The sequence below is a fragment of the Pristiophorus japonicus genome, chromosome 7 (genome assembly GCF_044704955.1).
Source record: "Pristiophorus japonicus isolate sPriJap1 chromosome 7, sPriJap1.hap1, whole genome shotgun sequence".
In the NCBI taxonomy this organism is placed as follows: domain Eukaryota; kingdom Metazoa; phylum Chordata; class Chondrichthyes; family Pristiophoridae; genus Pristiophorus; species Pristiophorus japonicus.
Genome location: NC_091983.1, coordinates 150,871,239 through 150,894,366, shown reverse-complemented (window position 1 = coordinate 150,894,366; position 23,128 = coordinate 150,871,239). Strand labels below are relative to the sequence as shown.

Below are 23,128 nucleotides of genomic sequence, written 5' to 3'. Positions count from 1 at the left end.
CAACACAAATTATTAGATTTTAAAATCAGAGTTGTCCCATAGTACGATCTATAGTACTCTTTAAAAACATCAGTCACATAGATTGTTCCCTGAGGAAATTACTCAGCAGTTTGTTGCATAGTTTTTGTGAGATTCTGGTTAAAGCACCTTTTGGCACAATTTTAGTTGATTTTTTTTTATAACACTCCTGTGAAGCCCCTTGGGATGTTTTATTACATTAAAGGTGCTATATAAATATAAGTTGTTGTTGTATGAAAAAGACTGGAATCTGAAAATATTGTATGAATAAATACTTTTAACTAATAGATTGAGGCTGATTTAGTCCTGACACCCTTAATGTTTTGTGTGCCTACAGATGGGAGACTCTATGGGCAGGGGACCCTGGGAAAGTGAATATCTCACAGGCTCGCCAATTTACACCATGCATTAAACAACTTAACTTCACTACAAACTTGATTCGCTTGGAACTGAACAGTTCTCTCCTAGAATACTATACTGAGTTGGATGCTGTCTTGTTACATGGTGTTAGGGATAGGCTTCTTTCCCGGCATAAAACGTCTATGTTAGATCTGGAAGATGATGACCAGGATGACCATAGTTTAGAGTTCTTCAACGGGCAGTTCAGTGGAATAACCTTGCCTGAATGCACCAAGAACGGTTACTTTGAAAAACTGCCTTATGAGGTAAGAAGTTCAATAGAATGCATACAGAATACTTTGGGGTCAGATTTAATGCAGTATTATGTTAATAGATTGGTTACATATATACTTAATAAATGCTACACTTTTTTAGTCTTTCTTGAGCACCCCTGGTCTTGACCACAAGAATGACTGAGTGATGTGCTCCCAGGCTTTTATCAATTCTACTCTCTAATCCATGATATGATCTTTTCTATTGGTGTGGATAAGTGTTGTTTTTAACCATTTGCCTATCGCTCTGTATCTAGATGGTTTAATATATATCTTGACTCACTGTGTATGGGATTTATCCTTCAGCATTGGACATAATTTTAAGTCACAAAACAGAATTGTCATTTTACCCTTATGGTGATTAGCTATTTTTTATTTTTTATAGTAGAAACTCCAACCATGGTAGTTTTTGAATATTTTGCAAAAACTAGTAAAAGTGTTTGAAATCTCTTCAGTTCAATAAAAACTGAAATGTAGTTATGCTACTCATATTATTATGTTAATATAAAATTTACAATGTTATTTGAATTATAAATTGTGTATATCTCTTCATATTTTCTACTAAATAGCTATCCCTGCATTAGAAATTGGTATGGGGTGTAAAAGCTGCTAAAACTATATTGTACACTCCTTGGGGACTAGTCAGTGCCATTTTTTTTTAAAATTTCTGAACAGGAACTCGGAACATGTATTGTACCCAAGTCTTAAAACTGCACCTTGCTCACAGAATAAGGACTCACATGTACATAAGAAATAGGAGCGGGCCATTTGGCCCCTCGAGCCTGCTCCGCCATTCAATAGGATCATGGCTGATCTGATCCTGGCCTCAACTCCACTTCCCTGCCCACTCCCCATAGCCCTTGACTTCCTTATCATTCAAAAATATATCTATCTCCACCTTAAATGACCCAACCTCCACAGCTCTCTGGGTTAGAGAATTCCAAAGATTCACAAACCTGTGAGAGAAGAAATTCCTCCTCATTTCCGTATTAAATAGGCGACCCCTTATTCTGAAATGATGCCCTCTAGTTCTAGATTCGCCCATGAGGGGAAACATCCCCTCTGCATCTACCATGTCAAGCTCCCTCAGAATCTTGTATGTTTCAATAAGATCACCTCTCATTCTTCTATACTCCAATGAGTATAGCCCAACCTGCTCAACCTTTCTTCATAAGACAACCCCTTCATCTCGGGAATCAACCTCGTGAACCTTCTCTGAACTGCCTCCAATGCAAGTATATCCCTCCTTAAATAAGGAGACCGAAACTGAACGCAGTACAACAGGTGTGGTTTCACCAACGCCCTGTACAGTCGTAGCAGGACTTCCCTACTTTTGTACTCCATCCCCCTTGCAATAAAGGCCAACATTCCATTTGCTTTACTTGCTGTACCTGCATGCTAACTTTTTGTGTTTCATGTACAAGGATCCCCAGATCCCTCTGTACTGCAGCATTTTGTAATCTTTCCCCATTTAAATAATAATTTGCTTTTTTATTTTTCCTACCAAAGTGGATAAACTCACATTTTCCCACATTATACTCCATCTGCAAAATGTTGCCCACTCACTTAGCCTATCTATATCATTTGCAGAATCTTTGCATCTTCCTTACAACCTGCTTTCCCATCTTTGTATCATCAGCAAATTTGGCTACATTACACTCGGTCCCTTCATCCAAAACTCTATTCTGCTCTGAATAGAGAGTGATAGTGCTGCAATGAGTTTGTCAGTATTGTTCAAGTCCAAAGAGTGTACAAGTTAAGCAAATGTATATTGAAAAAAGAAAAACTTGTATTATTATAGTGCCACTCACGACCTAAGTACATCCCAAAATGCTTTACAGCCACTTAAGTACTTCTGAAGTGTAGTCACAATTATATGTAGGGAACGTGGCAACTAATTCTCATAACAAGCTCCCATAAACCGTAATGAAATATATGACCAGATCATCTATTTTAAGTTTTGAGGGATAAATATTGGCCAGAATATTGAGAAAACTCCCTTGCCCTTCCTCGAATAGTGCTATGGGATCTTTTAAGTCCACCTGAGATGACAGATGGGGCCACATTTTAACATCTCATGTGAAAGCTGGCACCTCCGACTGTGCAGTGTTAATTCTCTCAGTACTACACAGAAGTGCCAGCCTAGATTGTGTATGCAATCTCTGGAGAGGGTGCTTAAACCCACAACCTTCTGATCCGGAGGCGAGAGTGCTCACATTGAGCCATGGCTGACACCTGGATTACCAGGCAGTGTTTGTTTTATTACTGGTGTCTGGGATCACTTATCAGGACCACTTACCATTTGCCAAAAATTGAGCAGCATGGCAAGCCAGTACATTTTCATTGTGGTATTAAATATCTAATTCCTGTTGTAATATTGGAAAGCTATAGGCTTTAATTCTCTCTTTGATTGTTTTTAATAGACAATTTCTACATGCACTTTTTTTCTTGTGTCTCAGTAAGCAAAGCTGCACAATAAATATTTAGGTCAACTGCATTGAAATTGTGAGATGTTACCCTTAAACCACAAAAGCAAAAATTACCTGCAAAAAGGGATAGGGCTCAAAGGAGGAAGAGGTCAAATCTGAACTGTAGTAAAGAAGACTTCGTATAGTAGAATATTTCCAATCCCCAAACTTTGAGAATTTGCTTTAATGGATATTCTAACCATCTAACCCCAGGTAAAATTTGCCAAACAGATGTACATAATGTATATGCATGTAAATCTGTGTTATACACAGTAATTCACGTTGCATGTTCATAAGGAAGAGCTAGTCCAAAATTGTATGCAAATAAAAATGAACAGTTTGGAATGAAATCAGATTGGCTGTTAATATATTGAGGAAAAATCAGTAGCCTTTCTATTTTAATTTGCTTTATTTCTACTTACTCTCGGTCAGGAGATTTCTTGACTGAAGGAGTGGGCAAGTAATGACTTTTTCCCAAGATTTTGCCAGTGCCACTCTGTGTTGATAGAGGTGATGTGCCTGACCTACAAGTGCTTGATGCTGATACTGAGGGGATGAATTTCCATGAGGGCTCTCCCGCCCATCTACCATAACCTCAGCAGAAGACACCAGGAAACCCTAGAAAAATGATCTAAACATCTGTGGAAATTCACTCTCTGAATATCCAGAGTGTAACTGGGGCAGTGTAGATGCCCCTCACCCAGTATTAGGAAGGACTATCCTTCAGGCATCTGATGTCAGCATCAAGCACCCCCAGGTCAGGTTCAATATAGATGCAGAATAAATTTCCTACAATATAACTTAATCTCATCACCCAAGACTATCTAAGAGACAGTAACCTGGAGCTGCATGGGTGCTTTGACTAAGTACTATTGTATCAGTTTGACAGGTTAAGGCAACAAGTACTCTGGCTTTGCTGTGCTTCAAGCTGAAGATAGAGGTTCACAGAATTCTATTGTCAATATTTGTACTACTTCGATATACTCTTGTTTGTGGGTGGGTGAATGTAAGATAATTTCCTATTGATAGTGAGTTAATTCACTAAAGACATTCACCTGCATGTACAAAGTTTCTTCCTGGCCTACCCTTCCACCAGGAACTGCTCAAACCCATTTAATGTTGGACCTTTATAAATGGCAACGAGGAACAACCTTTCGACACAGCAGTCTGAGCTGGATTTGAACTCTGGAGAAAGGACACATGCGATGTCTCTTTCAGCTGTATTCCATTCAAGTAAAAGTTGCTTCCTTTGTTTTAAATCCCATGATGACATAATGTTATACTGCCTTGTAAATTAATTGAAGCTTCCTTCTACAGGACCACAGAAATACAATGGAATTTAACTTTACTTCTATTCAGTGATGAACTCAGACTTCATTGGAACAAATTTATTTTCTGATTCTTGCAAATATATTCTTACGATGTTTGGCTGTAAACCAGATGGCTAGCACTGGGTTACAATCTAGTTCTTCCAGTTCAGGGATTCACTGGATGCCAGGAACTGTAGGAGCAAACCTCGAGTGCTTATGTATGTCACAGTCAGTCATTTTTTATAATGAAGTATACAAAATATTTGATTCTGTTTCTCAAAAAAAAAGACCTTACTGCTAAAAGTAAGAGTTTTATTTTGCAGTGCTGGCTGAACTCCATGACCATAAACTTGTTAGAATCATCTGAGTGGCTATAATTTAATAGGATTTCATAGGAGGATTCCTTTGAGATACTAGGAAGCTTTTGAAAATGAGCATGCTGGGAACTATATGTGAATTTGTAATTGTGTCTGTTACTGGTAATTACCAGCTCATTTATGTTAAAATGTTCCATGATATTTTAATTACAAATGTGCATTCCAGAAATCATGGGTAGATGTTTGAACTTTAAATTCAATGTTTACTTATATATGATCCTTGCTCACTGTGACCATGCATTTAACAATATACGTTGTGTTGCGTGTGTATGACCTTTAAGACAGCTGGTGGAAGAATTTCCTAATGTTCTTCCAACCTCCCACAGTAACTTTGGGAACCCCAGAGAAACGGTATACATAGCCGTTTACACCATCGATCTTACACTGAAGTTATGGCAGGAGATCAGGGGAACGTCACGTAAATTCTACACCCTGGTATTTAAACTTATTGTGAAGCCACTCTGTAATTTCATCCCACCATCAATTATCTTGGCAATCATTTTGATGTTTTATTCTCGATAATTAACATAATTGATTCAGTTAGATTTCAAACATTTTTTGTGTTCTCTGTACGGCACTGTAGAAGGTCCAAATTGAAATTTGCATAGTTTTTTATAATATAAAACTTTTTTTAATGCCTGCCACCTATTTCTCATCTACGTGATAACCCTTGGCGATATCATCTGAAACCACAACATCAGCGACTCTTAGCTCTATCTCGCCATCACCTTTTTGAACCCTATTTGATTTGTCACATTGGATGAGCAGAAATGTCCTCCAACTAAATACTGGGAAGACTGAAGCCATTTTCTTTGGTCTCTGCCACTAACTGCATTCCCTGGCCATCATTTCCATCTGTGGCAACAGTCTGCAACTGAGCCAGACAGTTGCAGCCTTGGTGTGATGTTTGACTCCGAGATCAGCTTCCGACCACATATCTGCTCCATCACCAAGACTGCCTACTTCCACCTCCCGTAACATCGCCCGACTCTGACCCTACCTCATCCATGCCTTTGGTATCCTTAGACTTGATTATTCCAATGCTCTCCTGGTTGGCCTCCCATCTTCCATCCTCCATAAACTTATGCTCATCCAAAACTCTGCTGCCCGTATCTTAACCAGCTCCAAGTCTCATTCACCCATCACCCCTGTGCTCGCAGACCTACACTGGCTCCCGGTCCGACAACACCTCAATTTTAAAATCCTCATCCTTGTTTTCAAATCCCTCCATGGCCTCGCCCCTCTCTATCTCTATAACCTTCTCCAGCCCTGCAAGCCTTTGAGATCTCTGTGCTTCTCTAATTCTGATCTCTTGCGCATCCCCAGTTTTAATCGCTCCACCATTGGCGACCATGCTTTCAGCTGCCTTGGTCCTAAGCTCTGGAATTCCCTCCTTAAACCTCTCTGCCTCTCTTGCTCCTTAAAACCTATCTCCATGACCATCTGTCCTGCTAAGTCCTTCTGTGGCTCGGTGTCAAAAATATTTTTATTGATATGTTCTTGTTAAGCGCCTTGGGACATTTTGCTACATTTAAATGCACTATATAAATGTAAGTAGTTGTTGTTATCAGTCTCCTAATTCTGGAGAAAACTAAGCACCGTCATATTTTATGATATATTTGTTAGTACCTGTATAGAGAAATAAGCTTTCTCACTGCCACTGTTACGTTCTTCCATGCTACTGTTGTTAGTCTAATACATCTGGTTCATTGGCTTTACTGGTGCATTGAATTCTGTGAACAATTTTTTGTTAATTGCAAGTTTAATACTTTTATTTGTAAATGCTACAGTTCATAATTTTATCCTGATTTTCTTAAGAAAAACAATTATGTGAGATCTTAAATCGACCGATGTAGAAAATGCATGGGGGTGATTATAACTTTGGGCGTTATCGGATCAGCCGCCCGTTATGCACCTCTCCTGATTTTCATTTCCATTGACTTCAATGGCCAATCCGATATCGTCCCTTTTAGATTATCGCCAAAAGTCATAATTACACCCTAAACTTGTTACGGCATCTTTCCTTTTGCATTCACTGCAAGATGTGCTGGCAGTGAACTGCTATATTTCTCTTTCCTTGAAAATTCATAAATTAGTTCAGATTTATTTTGTGCATCGTCAGTGGCAAAGAAGCCCAAGGGCATTGATGCAGTTGGAGAATAGTAAATCAAGACAAACTGATGAATTAAATTGATACACACCGACCGCTCAGTCAGGAATGAAGGTGGTGCAATTGAGTTCAATGGAAGTAGTCATAAATGAATTGATTGAGACAAAGTGAGGAGAAATTGAAAAATATGAAGGTGAAAGGCATGAAATGGCAACTTGGAAGGACTATTCTGTATGGTGGAAAGTATAGAGGCTTTTCTTTTCAAGAAGGTTAATATAGTAATCAGGCAAATATTTTCAAAGAGAGCAAGATTTAACTCAAAACATTTGTACTTTTCTCTCAAGAAATAAAACACTATTTTGTTTGAAATTTTATCAAAACAATATGAAAATGTTTCTAATCTGATAAACTGGCACAGTTCCAATAAAAGCTAGAATTTAAAGGGTAAGCTGTTTTAAATTGTAACTGGAATTCTAAAATTATGTTCTGTCAATAGACACTGAATTATTTTTAAAGGTTCTCATCTTGGGAATTATTTTAGTGTTTGGTTTAGAAAAATCAGTTAATTTCCACCCCTCCCCCATGTTCAATTAAACTGACAACATTCATATATGAAAAATGACCACTGTGGCAAGGCATTTCAGAACATCCTTTCTTCTGCTCCAACATTTAGCATTGCTATATAATATTATAATCTCTGATTAAACTCTCTTGCTTCTTTCGCCACTACATGTGAAAAATGGTCTCTGGCCTGGAACCAAGCACCACTTCCTCTCCATCCTTTTTCTCACTGCCCCCACCATCTGTTCTGTGTTCACTCCTCCCTTCTGCATCAAATCAAACCTCTCCGACAAACTACTACTCGCCCTTGCCCCACTTGCCACTCATCATCATCATCATCACCATCATCATCATAGGAGTCCCTCGGAATCGAGGAAGACTTATTTCCATTCTTAACATGAATTCTTAGGTGGCTATACAGTCCAATATGAGAACCACAGTCAACTGGGGTTTTCATTCACAACCTTCTGATTCAGAAGCAACATGGCTACAATTAAGCTAATCTGACAACTTGTGTACCGGCACAAAATTGCGGCTGGCAAAAATTCTTTCAGGGTCTTAGCTTAGTTGTTAACTTTCACCCTGAAAAACACTGGCAAGAGATATTAAAGACTTAATGGTCTCTTTCCTTGGAGAGAGATTTTTTAGCATGGTACTAAACAGATGATCAGCGTCTCTGCCACTGGACTCAATATCCAGCCACTCCACCACCTGCACATTGTGGCTGCAGTATGTACAATCTGTAAGGTGCACTGCAGGAACTCACCGAGGTTACTTTGACAACACCTTCCTTCCTTGTGACTTCTGCCACTGAGAAAGACAAGAGTAGCAATGTCGTGGGAATACCATCACCTCCAAGTAACCATCCTTACTTGGACATATAATTGGAGTTCCTTTACTGTTGCTGGATTGCAATGCTCTATCTCACTCTCAACAAGCTCCCTGCTGGAGTGGAACTAAACTAGAGAACCAATGGGAACGGGTTCAACCTTCGTCGCCTTCAGGCTAGATCCAAGGTCGTCCCATCCTCTGTCATCAAACTACAGTAACATAGAAACATAGAAAATAGGTGCAGGAGTAGGCCATTCGGTCCTTCGAGCCTGCACCACCATTCAATAAGATCATGGCTGATCATTCCCTCAGTACCCCTTTCCTGATTTCTATCCATACCCCTTAATCCCCTTAGCCATAAGGGCCATATCTAACTCCCTCTTGAATATATCCAATGATCTCACATCAACAACTCTCTGCAGCAGGGAATTCCATAGGTTAACAACTCTCTGAGTGAAGAATTTTCACCTCATCTCAGTCCTAAATGACCTACCCCTTATCCTAAGACTATGTCCCCTGGTTCTGGACTTCCCCAACATCGGGAACATTCTTCCCGCATCTAACCTGTCCAGTCCCGTCAGAATCTTAAACGTTTCTATGAGATCCCCTCTCATCCTTCTAAACTCCAATGAATAAAGAGCCAGTTGATCCAATCTCTCCTCATATGACAGTCCAGCCATCCCTGGAATCAATCTGGTGAACCTTCGCTGCACTCCCTCAATAGCAAGAATGTCCTTCCTCAGATTAGAGACCAAAGCTGCACACAATATTCCAGGTGGGGCCTCACCAAGGCCCTGTACAACTGCAGTAAGACCTCCCTGCTCCTATACTCAAATCCCCTAGCTATGAAGGCCAACATATCATTTGCCTTCTTCACCGCCTGCTGTACCTGCATGCCCACTTTCAGTGACTGATGAACCATGACACCTCCCCTTTTCCTAATCTGCCGCCATCCAGATTATATTCTGCCTTCGTGTTTTTGCCCCCAAAATGGATAACCTCACATTTATCCACATTATACTGCATCTGCCATGCATTTGCCCACTCACCTAACCTGTCCAAGTCACCCTGCCGCCTCTTAGCGTCCTCCTCACAGCTCACACCATCACCCAGTTTAGTGTCATCCGCAAACTTGGAGATATTACACTCAATTCCTTCATCTAAATCGTTAATGTATGTTGTAAAGAGCTGGGGTCCAGGCACTGAGCCCTGCGGCACTCCACTAGTCACTGCCTGCCATTCTGAAAAGGACCCGTTTATCCCGACTCTCTGCTTCCTGTCTGCAAACCAGTCCTCGATTCACGTCAGCACATTATCCCCAATACCATGCACTTTGATTTTGCACACCAATCTCTTGTGCGGGACCTTGTCAAAAGCCTTTTGAAAGTCCAAATACACCAACCTATGCAGCGAGATAGGGCGAAGTAAATGGAGTCAGAAACAGATGGTGGAAAGGTAAAAAGCAATGGTGGAAGGCCGAGTAAACAAAGGCAAGGAACAAAAGGGCCACACTACATCATAATTCTAAAAGGGCAAAGGGTGTTAAAAAAACAAGCCGGTAGGCTTTGTGTCTTAATGCAAGGAGTATCCATAATAAGGTGGATGAATTAACTGTGCAAATAGATGTTAACAGATATGATGTGATTGGGATTACAGAGACGTGGCTCCAGGATGATCAGGGCTGGGAACTCAACATCCATGGGTGTTCAACATTCAGGAAGGATATAATAAAAGGAAAAGGAGGTGGGGTAGCATTGCTGGTTAAAGAGGAGATTAATGCAATAGTTAGGAATCACATTAGCTTGGATGATGTGGAATCTATATGGGTAAAGCTGCAGAACACCAAAGGACAAAAAACGTTAGTGGGAGTTGTGTACAGACCTCCAAACAGTAGTAGTGATGTTGGGGAGGGCATTAAACAGGAAAATAGAGGTGCATGCAATAAAGGTGCAGCAGTTACCATGGGTGACTTTAATATGCATATAGATTGGGCTAACCAAACTGGAAGCAATACGGTGGAGGAGAATTTCCTGGAGTGCATAAGGGATGGTTTTTCCAGACCAATATGTCGAGGAACCAACTAGGGGGGAGGCCATCTTAGGCTGGGTGTTGTGCAATGAGAGAGGATTAATTAGCAATCTCGTTGTGCGAGGTCCCTTGGGTAAGAGTGACCATAATATGGTGGAATTCTGCATTAGGATGGAGAATGAAACAGTTAATTCAGAGACCATGGTCCAGAACTTAAAGAAGGCTAACTTTGAAGGTATGAGGCGTGAATTGGCTAGAATAGATTGGCAGGAAGGGGGTACTGAAGTTTCATGTTCAGCCATGAACTCATTGAATGGCGGTGCAGGCTAGAAGGGCTGAATGGCCTGCTCCTGCACCTATTTTCTATGTTTCTATGTTTCTATGAATGATACTCAAGGGATTGACTGTGGATGGGCAATGGCAGACATTTAGAGACCGCATGGATGACCTACAACAATTGTACATCCCTGTCTGGCGTAAAAATAAAAAAGGGAAGGTGGCTCAACCGTGGCTATCAAGGGAAATCAGGGATAGTATTAAAGCCAAGGAAGTGGCATACAAATTGGCAAGAAATAGCAGTGAACCCGGGGACTGGGAGAAATTTAGAACTCAGCAGAGGAGGACAAAGGGTTTGATTAGGGCAGTGAAAATAGAGTACGAGAGGAAGCTTGCAGGGAACATTAAGACGTACTGCAAAAGTTTCTATAGATATGTAAAGAGAAAAAGGTTAGTAAAGACAAACGTAGGTCCCCTGCAGTCAGAATCAGGGGAAGTCATAACGGGGTAGAAAGAAATGGCAGACCAATTGAACAAGTACTTTGGTTCGGTATTCACGAAGGAGGACACAAACAACCTTCCAGATATAAAAGGGGTCAGAGGGTCCAGTAAGAAGGAGGAACTGAGGGAAATCCTTATTAGACGGGAAATTGTGTTGGGGAAATTGATGGGATTGAAGGCCGATAAATCCCAGGGCCTGATGGACTGCATCCCAGAGTACTTAAGGAGGTGGCCTTGGAAACAGCGGATGCATTGACAGTCATTTTCCAACATTCCATAGACACTGGATCAGTTCCTATGGAGTGGAGGGTAGCCAATGTAACCCCACTTTTTAAAAAAGGAGGGAGAGAGAAAACAGGGAATTATAGACCGGTCAGCCTGACATCAGTAGTGGATAAAATGATGGAATCAATTATTAAGGATGTCATAGTAGCGCATTTGGAAAGAGGTGACATGATAGGTCCAAGTCAGCATGGATTTGTGAAAGGGAAATCATGCTTGACAAATCTTCTGGAATTTTTCGAGGATGTTTCCAGTAGAGTGGACAAGGGAGAACCAGTTGATGTGGTGTATTTGGACTTTCAGAAGGCTTTCGACAAGGTCCCACACAAGAGGTTAATGTGCAAAGTTAAAGCACATGGGATTGGGGGTAGTGTGCTGACGTAGATTGAGAACTGGTTGTCAGACAGGAAGCAAAGAGTAGGAGTAAATGGGTACTTTTCAGAATGGCAGGCAGTGACTAGTGGGGTACCGCCAGGTTCTGTGATGAGGCCCCAGCTGTTTACATTGTACATTAATGATTTAGACGAGGGGATTAAATGTAGCATCTCCAAATTTGCGGATGACACTAAGTTGGGTGGCAGTGTGAGCTGTGAGGAGGATGCTATGAGGCTGCAGAGTGACTTGGATAGGTTAGGTGAGTGGGCAAATGCATGGCAGATGAAGTATAATGTGGATAAATGTGAGGTTATCCACTTTGGTGGTAAAAACAGAGAGACAGACTATTATCTGAATGGTGACAGATTAGGAAAAGGGGAGGTGCAACGAGACCTTGGTGTCATGGTACATCAGTCATTGAAGGTTGGCATGCAGGTACAGCAGGCAGTTAAGAAAGCAAATGGCATGTTGGCCTTCATAGCGAGGGGATTTGAGTACAAGGACAGGGAGGTGTTACTACAGTTGTATAGGGCCTTGGTGAGGCCACACCTGGAGTATTGCGTACAGTTTTGGTCTCCTAACTTGAGGAAGGACATTCTTGCTATTGAGGGAGTGCAGCGAAGGTTCACCAGACTGATTCCCGGGATGGCGGGACTGACATATCAAGACAGACTGGATCAACTCGGCTTGTATTCATTGGAGTTCAGAAGAATGAGAGGGGATCTCATAGAAACGTTTAAAATTCTGACGGGTTTAGACAGGTTAGATGCAGGAAGAATGTTCCCAATGTTGGGGAAGTCCAGAACCAGGGGTCACAGTCTAAGGATAAGGGGTAAGCCATTTAGGACCCAGATGAGGAGAAGCTTCTTCACCCAGAGAGTGGTGAACCTGTGGAATTCTCTGCCACAGAAAGTTATTGAGGCCAATTCACTAAATATATTCAAAAAGGAGTTAGATGAAGTCCTTACTACTAGGGGGATCAAGGGGTATGGCAAGAAAGCAGGAATGGGGTACTGAAGTTGCATGTTCAGCCATGAACTCATTGAATGGCGGTGCATGCGCGAAGGGCCGAATGGCCTACTCCTGCACCTATTTTCTATGTTTCTACATTCACTGGTTCTCCCTTGTCCACTCTGCTAGTTACATCCTCAAAAAATTCCAGAAGATCCATTAAGCATGATTTCACTTTCATAAATCCATGCTGACTTGGTCAGATCCTGACACTGCTTTCCAAATGTGCTGCTATTTCATCCTTAATGATTGATTTCAACATTTTCCCCACTACTGATGTCAGGCTAACCAGTCTATAATTACCCATTTTCTCTCCCTCCTTTTTTAAGAAGTGTTGTTACATTAGCTACCCTCCAGTCCATAGGGACTGATCAAGAGTCGATAGACTGTTGGAAAATGATCACCAATGCATTCACTATTTCTTGGGCCACTTCCCTAAGTACTCTGGGATGCAGACTATCATGCCCTGGTGATTTATCGGCCTTCAATCCCATCAATTTCCCTAACACAATTTCCCGCCTAATAAGGATATCTTTCAGTTCCTCCTTCTCACTAGACCTACTGTCCCCTAGTATAATCGGAAGGTTATTTGTGTCTTCCTTTTTGAAGAAAGAACTGAAATATTTGTTCAATTGGTCTGCCATTTCTTTGTTCCCCATTATAACTTCACCTGATTTCGACTGCAAGGGTCCTACGTTTGTCTTCACTAATCTTTTTCTCTTCACATATTTATAGAAGCTTTTGCAGTCAGTTTTTATGTTCCCTGCAAGCTTCCTCTTGTACTCTATTTTCCCCCTCTTAATTAAATCCTTAGTCTTCCTCTGTTGAATTCTAAATTTCTCCCAGTCCTCAGGTTTGTTGCTTTTTCTAGCCAAATTATATGCCTCTTCCTTGGCTTTAACATTATCCTTAATTTCCCTTGTTAGCCATGGTTGAGCCACCTTCCCCGTTTTATTTTTACTACAGACAGGTATGAACAATTGCTGAAGTTCATCCATGTGATCTTTAAATATTAGCCATTGTTTATCGACCGTTAACCCTTTAAGTATCCTTTGCCAGTCGATTCTAGCCAATTCACGCCTTATACCGTTGAAGTTACCTTTCCTTAAGTTCAGGACCCTAGTTTCCGAATTAACTGTGTCACTCTCCATCTTAATAAAGAATTCTATCATATTATGGTCACTCTTCCCCAAGGGGCCTCGCACAATAAGATTGTGAATTAATCCCTTCTCATTACACATCACCCAGTTTAGGATGGCCAGCTCTCTAGTTGGTTCCTCGACATACTGGTCTACAAAATCATCCCTAATACACTCCATGAAATCCTCCTCCACCGCATTGCTACCAGTTTGGTTAGCCCAATCAATATGAAGATTAAAGTCGCCCATGATAACTGCTGTACCTTTATTGCACACATCCCTTATTTCTTGTTTGATGCTTTCCCCAACCTCACTACTATTGTTTGGTGGTCTGTATACAACTCCCACTAGCGTTTTCTGCCCTTTGGAATTCCGCAGCTCACCCATACCGATTCCACATCATCCAGGCTTATGTCCCTCCTTACCATTGCATTAATTTCCTCTTTAACCAGCAATGCCACCCTGCCTCCTTTTCCTTTCTGTCTATCCTTCCTAAATGCTGAATACCCTTGGATGTTGAGTTCCCAGCCTTGGTCACCCTGGAGCCATGTCTCATACCTGTTAACTGCTATCTATGCAGTTAATTTGTCCACCTTATTCTGAATACTCCTCGCATTGAGCCACAGAGTTTTCAGGCTTGTCTTTTTAACATACTTTGCCCCTTTAGAATCTTGCTGTAATGTGGCCCTTTTTGTCTTTTGCCTTGGGTTTCTCTGCCCTCCACTTTTACTATTCTCCTTTCTATCTTTTGCTTCTGACTCCATTTTGTTTCCCTCTGACTCCCTGCATAGGTTCCCATCCCCCTGCCATATTAGTTTAACTCCTCCCAACAGCACTAGCAAACGCTCCCCCTGTGTGATCGACACTTGCGTCTGCGCATATTTAGAGGCCGAATTCCAAGCCATTGTCAACATCTTCACCGTGTCATATGAAAGCATGGGCCTTACACTAAACATCCGTAAGACAAAGGTCCTCCACCAACCTGACCCCGCCACATAGCATTGTCCCCCGATCATCAAAATCCACCCGTGGCCTTGGACAATGTAGACCATTTTCCACACCTCGGGAGCCTACTTTCAGCAAGGGTAGACGTCGATGACGAGGTCCAACACCGCCTCCAGTGTGCCAGCGCAGCCTTCGGTCGCCTGAGGAAGAGAGTGTTTGAAGACCAGGACCTCAAATCTGGCGGCAAGCTTATGTCCTATATGGCTCAGAGACGTGGACATATACAGTAGACAGCTCAAAGCGCTGGAGAAGTACCACCAACGCTGCCTCTGCAAGATCCTGCAAATCCACTGGGAGGATAGACGCACCAATGTCAGTGTTCTCACTCAGGCCTACATCCCCAGCATCGAAGCACTGACCACACTCGACCAGTTCCGTTGGGCGGGCCACATCATCCACATGCCCGACACAAGACTCCCAAAGCAAGCGCTCTACTCTGAACTCCTACATGGCAAGCGAGCCCCAGGTGGGCAGAGGAAACACTTCAAGGACACCCTCAAAGCCTCCTTGATAAAGTGCAACAGCCCCACCGGCATCCGGGAATCCCTGGCCCATGACCGCCCTAAGTGGAGGAAGAGCATCTGGGAGGGCGTTGAGCACCTATAGTCTCGTCGCCTAGAGCATGCAGAAAACAAGTGCAGACAGCGGAAGGAGCATGCAACAAACCAGACTCCCCACCCACCCCTTCCTTCAAATACCGCCTGTCCCACCTGTGACAGACTGTAATTCCCGTTTTGGACTGTTCAGTCACCTGAGAACTCACTTTTAGAGTGGAAGCAAGTCTTCCTCGATTTCAAGGGGCTGCCTATGATGATCACCTTGGAATTTCCTACCTAACACCATCATGGGAATACTATCAGTACAGGATCGCAGTAATTCAAGGAGAAGGCCCATCAACACTGTCTCAAGGTAACCGGGCATGGGCAATAAATGCAGCCTTACCACAAATAAAGCATTTCCCCTTTGTAAAATAGATCACTAAGTGAGACTTGGGACAACAGACTGAAATCTCATTATATGAAACCAGGAGCCTATGAATGATATGTCGGGAAATGTTGCACAACATGCAAGTGCTCACACCATAATGCCCAAAATTAAAATGAAATTCGTTTATTCATTTTTGGTAATGAGATAAAGCAAACTTTATCAATTCTCCTTCCAGATGCAACACTCAAAAATTATCATGAATTCAGAACCAGGGTTCTGTGAACAACGTCTCCAGTCCTTCAAGAGTTTTTATAACAGCAGTTAATAGGATTTATAGATTTTTTTCACCTCTACAGTGCTAGGATGAACAAGGAGATATGGGGGCCGAAATTCAGCCTCCCAAGAGGCCTCTTACCGCCAGAAAGCAGTAGCCACGCGCAATCTAGGCTTACACTCCAATGCTGTATTGAGGGAGTGCCACACAGTCGGAGGTGCAATCTTTTAGTTGCAACATTAAACCGAGATTTACCTATTCATGGCACTATTTAATGAAGAGTAGTGAAATTCACCCTGTGTTCTAGCTAAGAGTTCTCCCTCAACCAACACCATCAAAACAGAACTGGTCATTTTTCTTACTTGCTGTTTGTGGTTTCTTGCTCTATCCAAACTGACTGCTGTATTTGCTTACACAATATTGACTGCACTTCCAGAAGTAATTCCGGATAAGAATGAGAAAAAAGCACTGTGTAAATGAAAGTTCCTTTCCTTCCTTTCTTCTTTCCCTCATCAGATTAGTTCAAAGCTTGGTCTAATTCTGTACAGACAACTGGATACATTTTAAATCATTCTGCTGCAGTAATGGCTATGGTAATTAACCTATGCCCACAAAACTGGTATTACTTTTGCTTTGGATCCTATTTCTTTGTCATTAACTTTTTTATGATTTGCTTCTCAATATATCAAAATTAGCATCAAAGGATATAGCGTGCAATTAAATTACCTCCTCCCTGCAAAAAATCAGTATCTTTAAAAGAGGAAGCACTGTTATCTGATGCTGTTCCACCAGGGGGCAAGGAGGTAATTGATCTGCAGAATAGTTAATGTAAGGAGGTATGCAGTCCAGCCAAGCTCTCATGGTTGAAGGAGGACAGCATAGGTACACAAAGACTGAAAACAGGAACAAAATAGAGGACAATATTTTAAAAAATGATCAGCTTCGCTTTGATTGTCTACATGAGATCTAGGAAGCAAATCTTTAGCATCCTTTCACAATGATGATATCTGAAAGTCTGGTATCATTGGTTTGACATCCTGTAGAGAAAAGTGCCACTCATGTTCTGCACCTATATTGTGAAATAGTTGACTGTTTTGTGCCCTTTAATTAACCCTGTTACTGGAAAAAAAAATCATAATTTGGATTCACTCCTTTTTTCTACGACATGAAAACATAAAATGTGTTCAATTGTACGAGATGGGTGGTTTAAAACCAGTTTGGATAGTGAAATGCTAATGACTATTCCTTTTTATGGTGTCACTTAATTATTCCAGTGATACTGTTACTACAATGTATCTCTGAAGTGCATCATACTAATAAAAACACTCTCCTTCATGTTTTCTATTTGTCACCATTGGTGTCAAAATAGGCCAGTTTAGGAACCTAACATTTTGAAAATTGAAACGTATTGCATTATTGCAGACTTTGAACTCAAAGGTCAATAATGTTACTGGCTGGAAGAGTAAACTATGTTTTTAGGTTTTTTTATATTGAACCATCATTTTACACAAAATATTAAAATCTAACCAGATTGAGCACACTAATTGGCAGTGTAAATGTGAAATGATACACAACTGTTCTGGCTTTGTGATTTTGAAGCTTGTTGTGCATTTTTAACTGTAAGTACAGCTTATACTTTTGTCAATCTCAAATTGTGGAGGTGGGCAAAACAGTGGGCTCTTGGTATATCTTGACAGGAATAAAATTTGGTTTTGCTTCTGTACTACATATTTGGTAAGATGGAAGGGTTGCTGACATTTCATCTACAGATTGGTTACAATCCCAACCCCTGCTGCTGAATAAGATGGAATATAGCTTGTGCTGTACACATTTCAACATATACTACTCTAGTGAAAGATCCTTACAATGCTACTTTGATTGGAATGTGCATTTTTTTATTATAGCCTGCATAGACTCCCCTGATTTCACACATTTTGATTTTCTTATCTTACCTCCCGCAATTATATTGATGCACACTGTAACCTGAAAACATTTAATATATTTCTGTATTTTAAAGTCTGAAAAAGCAACATGCATACCTTAATTCAGTCAGGTTTTTAAATATTGATATACATGTATGTTTTTTTACATTCCTGTTCCCAGATGTGTATTCTTATGTGTGCATTACTATTACAGATAACACAATGTTAGAAATCCATAGTAAAAATCATCAAATTGCTCCTCTGGAAATGCTTTTGGATTACACTCTAGGGGAGTATGGCTCACACCTGTCGTTGGTTACTTATGGCTTAGAGTAACAGGTTTTATTTGAACATTTCTTGCCACTGTAGAACAACATTTTATTAATGAGCTGAATTACATTTGAAATTTTCATTTCGGAGTAGCCCAGCCTTTTCAAATACAATAGCATGGTCAATTACAAAGGCAAAGCACAAATTTAAATACTGAAAAAGCAGACTTTTTGGAAACCTTTGTAAAGCAGACGTCACTATCTGTGTTTCCGTTTTGCTGTGGAGTATTTTAAGTAGATGTTCCATTCTGTCAAAATCATGACAAAACTAAGTAGAAATTGACTGCATTTGTGAGCATGTAAACATTGCATTAAGTTTTCAACTTATTTTAATGTTATTTTGTGTTGAGTGCGCTGTATGACTTCTGAAAAGTGTATGTTTTCTATGACCGTATTGCAACGCACCTATAATCTGGCTGTATTCTCAGAAAATGTATCCTGCACTTATCATGGTAAAGAGGATGTATTGGGGGAGAAATTGGCCCGTGTCACACCCTATTTCTGAGTGCCAAATAAATGTTCAGGGGATCAACTTCGGGCGGCAGTACCTCGCGCCCGATCACACGCTCCCCCTAGAGGTGCGTCCGCTGAAAGAGTGGAAGCTGATGACTTCCGAGTGTCCAAGGCACCTGCCTGAAGCTGGCATTAGGCTCCTTGAATATGCTAATCAGGCCAATGGCTTGTTTTAGGAACCCGCTCCCAAATTCGACAGAAACTGAGCAGAACATGACGCGATGTTTTTTTGGGTCAAGTGTGGCCTAAACAGCGGTAAATCCATTTTTTTGTGTTGTTGTACATTCAGCTCCATTATGTTGGATGTAAATGGTAAAAAAAAATTTATTCGATCCACTCACATACACACCTCCCCCCCCCCACCCCCCCACCCCAAATATACATAGAGACACACACTAATCTCCCAAGTGCTGCAATATTCTGCTTTGTATTGGCTAGTATATTTTGTACGGCAAGTTCTTTATTCAGAACTTAAGTTGGAAACAAGCTGTGAAATAAATCTCAGATTTCTTTGCCCCTCCCCCCAAAAAAACATCATGGCTATAGCTCGGAAAGAATAGAAAGGGGTAGTAACACATGCACAGTAGAATAGTTTGTCATGTTTAGTGGGTTTCTGATTTGAGGTGGAAGTAGATCTCTTTTTTTTAAATATCCAAAAAAAATCCATAGTGGTGGTATGTATGAGGCATTTAATCCCCTGGCAGAAGGAGATTCTCCCCTCCCCCCCCATTCCCTGTCCATCCATACTAATAAATAGCTCCTCCCTCCCCCTCCCAAAAGATGTTTGATTTGCTGGTCATCTCTAGCACTGAATGTGAAAATACTGATTATCAGAAATTAAGTTAGTATGTATCTTGTTTAAAATCGAGTATGGTATGCTCCACTCACTTAAACCACGGTTGTATCCATCCCGTATGTAGTTTGCAATACACTGCTTTCATGACTTGCCCTAGTTACTGTATAACTAAATTTTCATCCATCAGCCTAGGGCGCAAAAAATTGAGATGACATAACATGAAGAAAAGTATAGTAGACAAAATATACTTAAAATCTAAGACTGGAGAGGACAAGAGGGCTGCAATTGTGTAGTGAAAGAGTACTTGTTTATGAAGAGGAAGTATTGTAGTCTGCAAATGAGCTGGGGCAGTATTTACCTCCATTGTGACACCCAAAAATTACTTGATGGATTTATGCCTTTTACAAAGATCTAATATGGTATTTCTCAAACTGAAGAGGAAATGGTCAATGTCTTACTTTTTAAAATATAAAAACCATAAGGATGTCTGGTCTTTGTTTACACAATGAATGGAAGTATTTCAAGCTTAAAAACTTCCTTCCAGAATGCAGTAAAAATATGTTGCATAACAGATCAAAGGCAGAGGGCAGTGTGTTCCTTCTGAGATCCTGCCTGTAAATTTGTAGCATTTCATCATTGCAGCAAAGATAATTATTCATTTCTGCCTTCATCTATAGGAATTGAATGAGCCGCTTTGTGGTTAAAAGCTGCTGTCACTACACAATCTTCACATTTTGTTCTATGTAGCTAAAGATAGTCAAATAAAATTTCTTATTAAATCATCCACTTTTTGCTTTCATAAGTAAAATTCAAATAAACCTCACCCCATCCTCTCCAAAATTTGAATGATTTTTCTCCCAGTTCAATAATCTGCGTGCACAGACTTTTTGAGGAGGTAGAGAGGAAGAGATGGAAGCAATCCTGGACAAACGAGACTGAACTTCTTTGCAACTTCCTCTATTTCTATGTCATGATCATCCAAGTGGTATAATTGAATCAGTGAGATCTAGACAGTGTAAATTTCCAACCCATGGCTGTCTTGTCTCATGTTTGACATTCAATATAACCTTTTTCACTTTTTATTTTTCCCTGATTAAAATTTTGTGAAGTGTCTTGGGAGGTTTAACTACGTTAAAGGCGTTATCTAAATGCAAGTTGTTGATGTATTTCTTGTTACTATTTCCTGTGCTAATCCTACATACAAATATGTAAGTGTAGCTTTAAACTGTAAACCTAAGGTGACATAGGTGTATTACATAAAAAATCTACTTGAGTTTACATAAAATTACTTGAGATCGGCTGATGTCAATTAAAACTAATGCAGATTCAATGTGAATACAGAACAAATCTTTCTGCACCTAGTTGTATTTTATACACTAAATATTCCTGCTGCAGCTGGTTAGTAGCACCAGTTATTGTTTTGCTTTTTATATTCTGTACATAATTAAACCCTACTTGAAAGTGAATTATCCACCTACATTTCATAGCAGCTATTAACAGTGCAGAGGTAAACGGTTCATTAGTCTGAGTGCCAAACTAAACTTAGTCAAAAAGACCAATATTGAATTATTTGTGTTAATTTCCCAAATATCTGTTTCCAGTAGTTGGGTCTAGAACAAGGGCCCATAGATACAAGATTAAACGCAAGAGATTTAGAACAGAGAGCAAGTGACTGTTAGATTAGACTGGATAGGTGGGTGCAGGGATATGGGAACAGGATGGGTGAAATGTGATCAGCCGCCTTATGAGAACATCTAAACACCGAAACGGACTGGTTGAAACGAATAGCCTGTTTCCGTCTTGAAACTTCTATGTATTTTCTATTTCTATGTATTAAATGCTGCAATTCCATTCCATTCCATTCCTAATATTGGTTAAACATGCCTCTTTTAAATTTTTTTTTAAATCCCCAAGACAAATGAACAGGCATTGTAGATAGGGAGCTGTTGTCGATAGCTGGATCCGCAGATACAGAGATAGGTGCAAATTTGTTTTTTGTTTTGTTTTGGTCGTTAAAATACTTTTTGAGTGAGCGAGACCAGGTATTAATGGTGACCTGATTCTTGGTAGTGTTGGAATATTTAAGATGATTTAAAACATCAATCTATCCCAGCATTTCTTTCTTTTAGCATTTTTAGCGGTAGAGCAAATGTGGGAGAACTGGAAATCTTAATCTTGTCTCTATATATGAACAACAGCCCGTTTGGAAACGCAAGGACAGAGAATAAAAACATTCAGCTCTTGGGAACAGGATAAACATTTGGCCTCAGCACTTACTATAATATAAACAAAGCCTGCAGCACAAAGGCTGAACATATTAGAAGCTGAGTAAACACTTGAAAATGCAGCCTCAGCTAAATGTGCAACCTACATATTCTTATCTACGTATTATGTAAGCACAGGCCAAGGTTGTATTATTGTATAATATGGAACCTGTTTCCCTTTTAAGGCAGAGCGTTCTCAAGGTCCGGAGCCACGCAGTTGCATGGAGAGCCTGGAGGGTGGCAACTAGTCACTCCAGGACTGTGTTGTTCTCTTGGGTCGGAGAGGTAGTCCGAATCTAGGAACCAGGTTGTGTTATTTGCTTGTCATTTAATAGAAATGGAATACCAAATCAGTCAGTGTAATAAAGCTTGTTATTATCAAAAAACACTCCTGCATGAATCATAAGCGGATTGTCGCCGAATTAACAGCCCTTTGTTGCGATGGTAACTAGTCAAGTAGCAGAGTGTGCATTGATTTTACTTGGTGATGTTGGTAGACTACTGAATTGGACCAGATCTGCATTTGGGTGGTCTAAAAGTGAACATAGCACAGATTTTCCTCTGGGTTGTGATCACCACTGGAAGTGCTATGGGGCAGGGTGCGATATAACATCGGAGCACACTGGCACTGACCCCACCAAGGTTTCTGGGATTAGCCTAATTAGAATATTTTGTCCCAGTGTTGTTAATGCCTTTGGTTGGGAGCTCATTCACTTGGCATGTTATGGAAGGATGTAAATGTCTACAGTAGCTTAAAAGCTATGCATCGATAAAGAAATGGCTTTGATGAGGTGGAATAAATGGGAGTCGTGTGAGTTGAAATGCAGAAAAATGTCTGTGGATAATGACATCTTTTGTGGTGGAAAGGCGGGATATGTAGACGAGGCTATTTATGCAGATATAGTAAAGGGACTAACTCTGCATCAGATTAGCATGCAATGGGTTGTAGAGCGAGTTAGAGATCCAAGTACAGAAATCACTAAAAGCTAATGGATAGGTACAAAAAAAATTAAAAAGGTTAATGGAATGTTGGCCTTTATCTTGAGGGCTGGAATACAAAGGGGTGGAAGTTACGTTACAGCTGTACAAAGCTCAGGTTAGACTCATCTGGAGCAATGTGTTCAGATCTGGACACCGCAC

The 23,128-nt window shown here is 40.6% G+C and overlaps 1 protein-coding gene across 3 annotated transcripts in view; it reads left to right on the top strand.

Moving 5' to 3' along the window:
• fbxl4 (F-box and leucine-rich repeat protein 4) overlaps window positions 1-23,128 on the top strand; it is a 157,331-nt gene that overhangs the window by 32,152 nt on the left and 102,051 nt on the right. For all 3 annotated transcript variants that reach the window (XM_070885407.1, XM_070885410.1, XM_070885406.1), the window contains exon 3: window positions 356-683. In XM_070885407.1, the coding sequence (XP_070741508.1) occupies window positions 356-683 (328 nt within the window). The remainder of the gene's footprint in view (window positions 1-355; window positions 684-23,128) is intronic.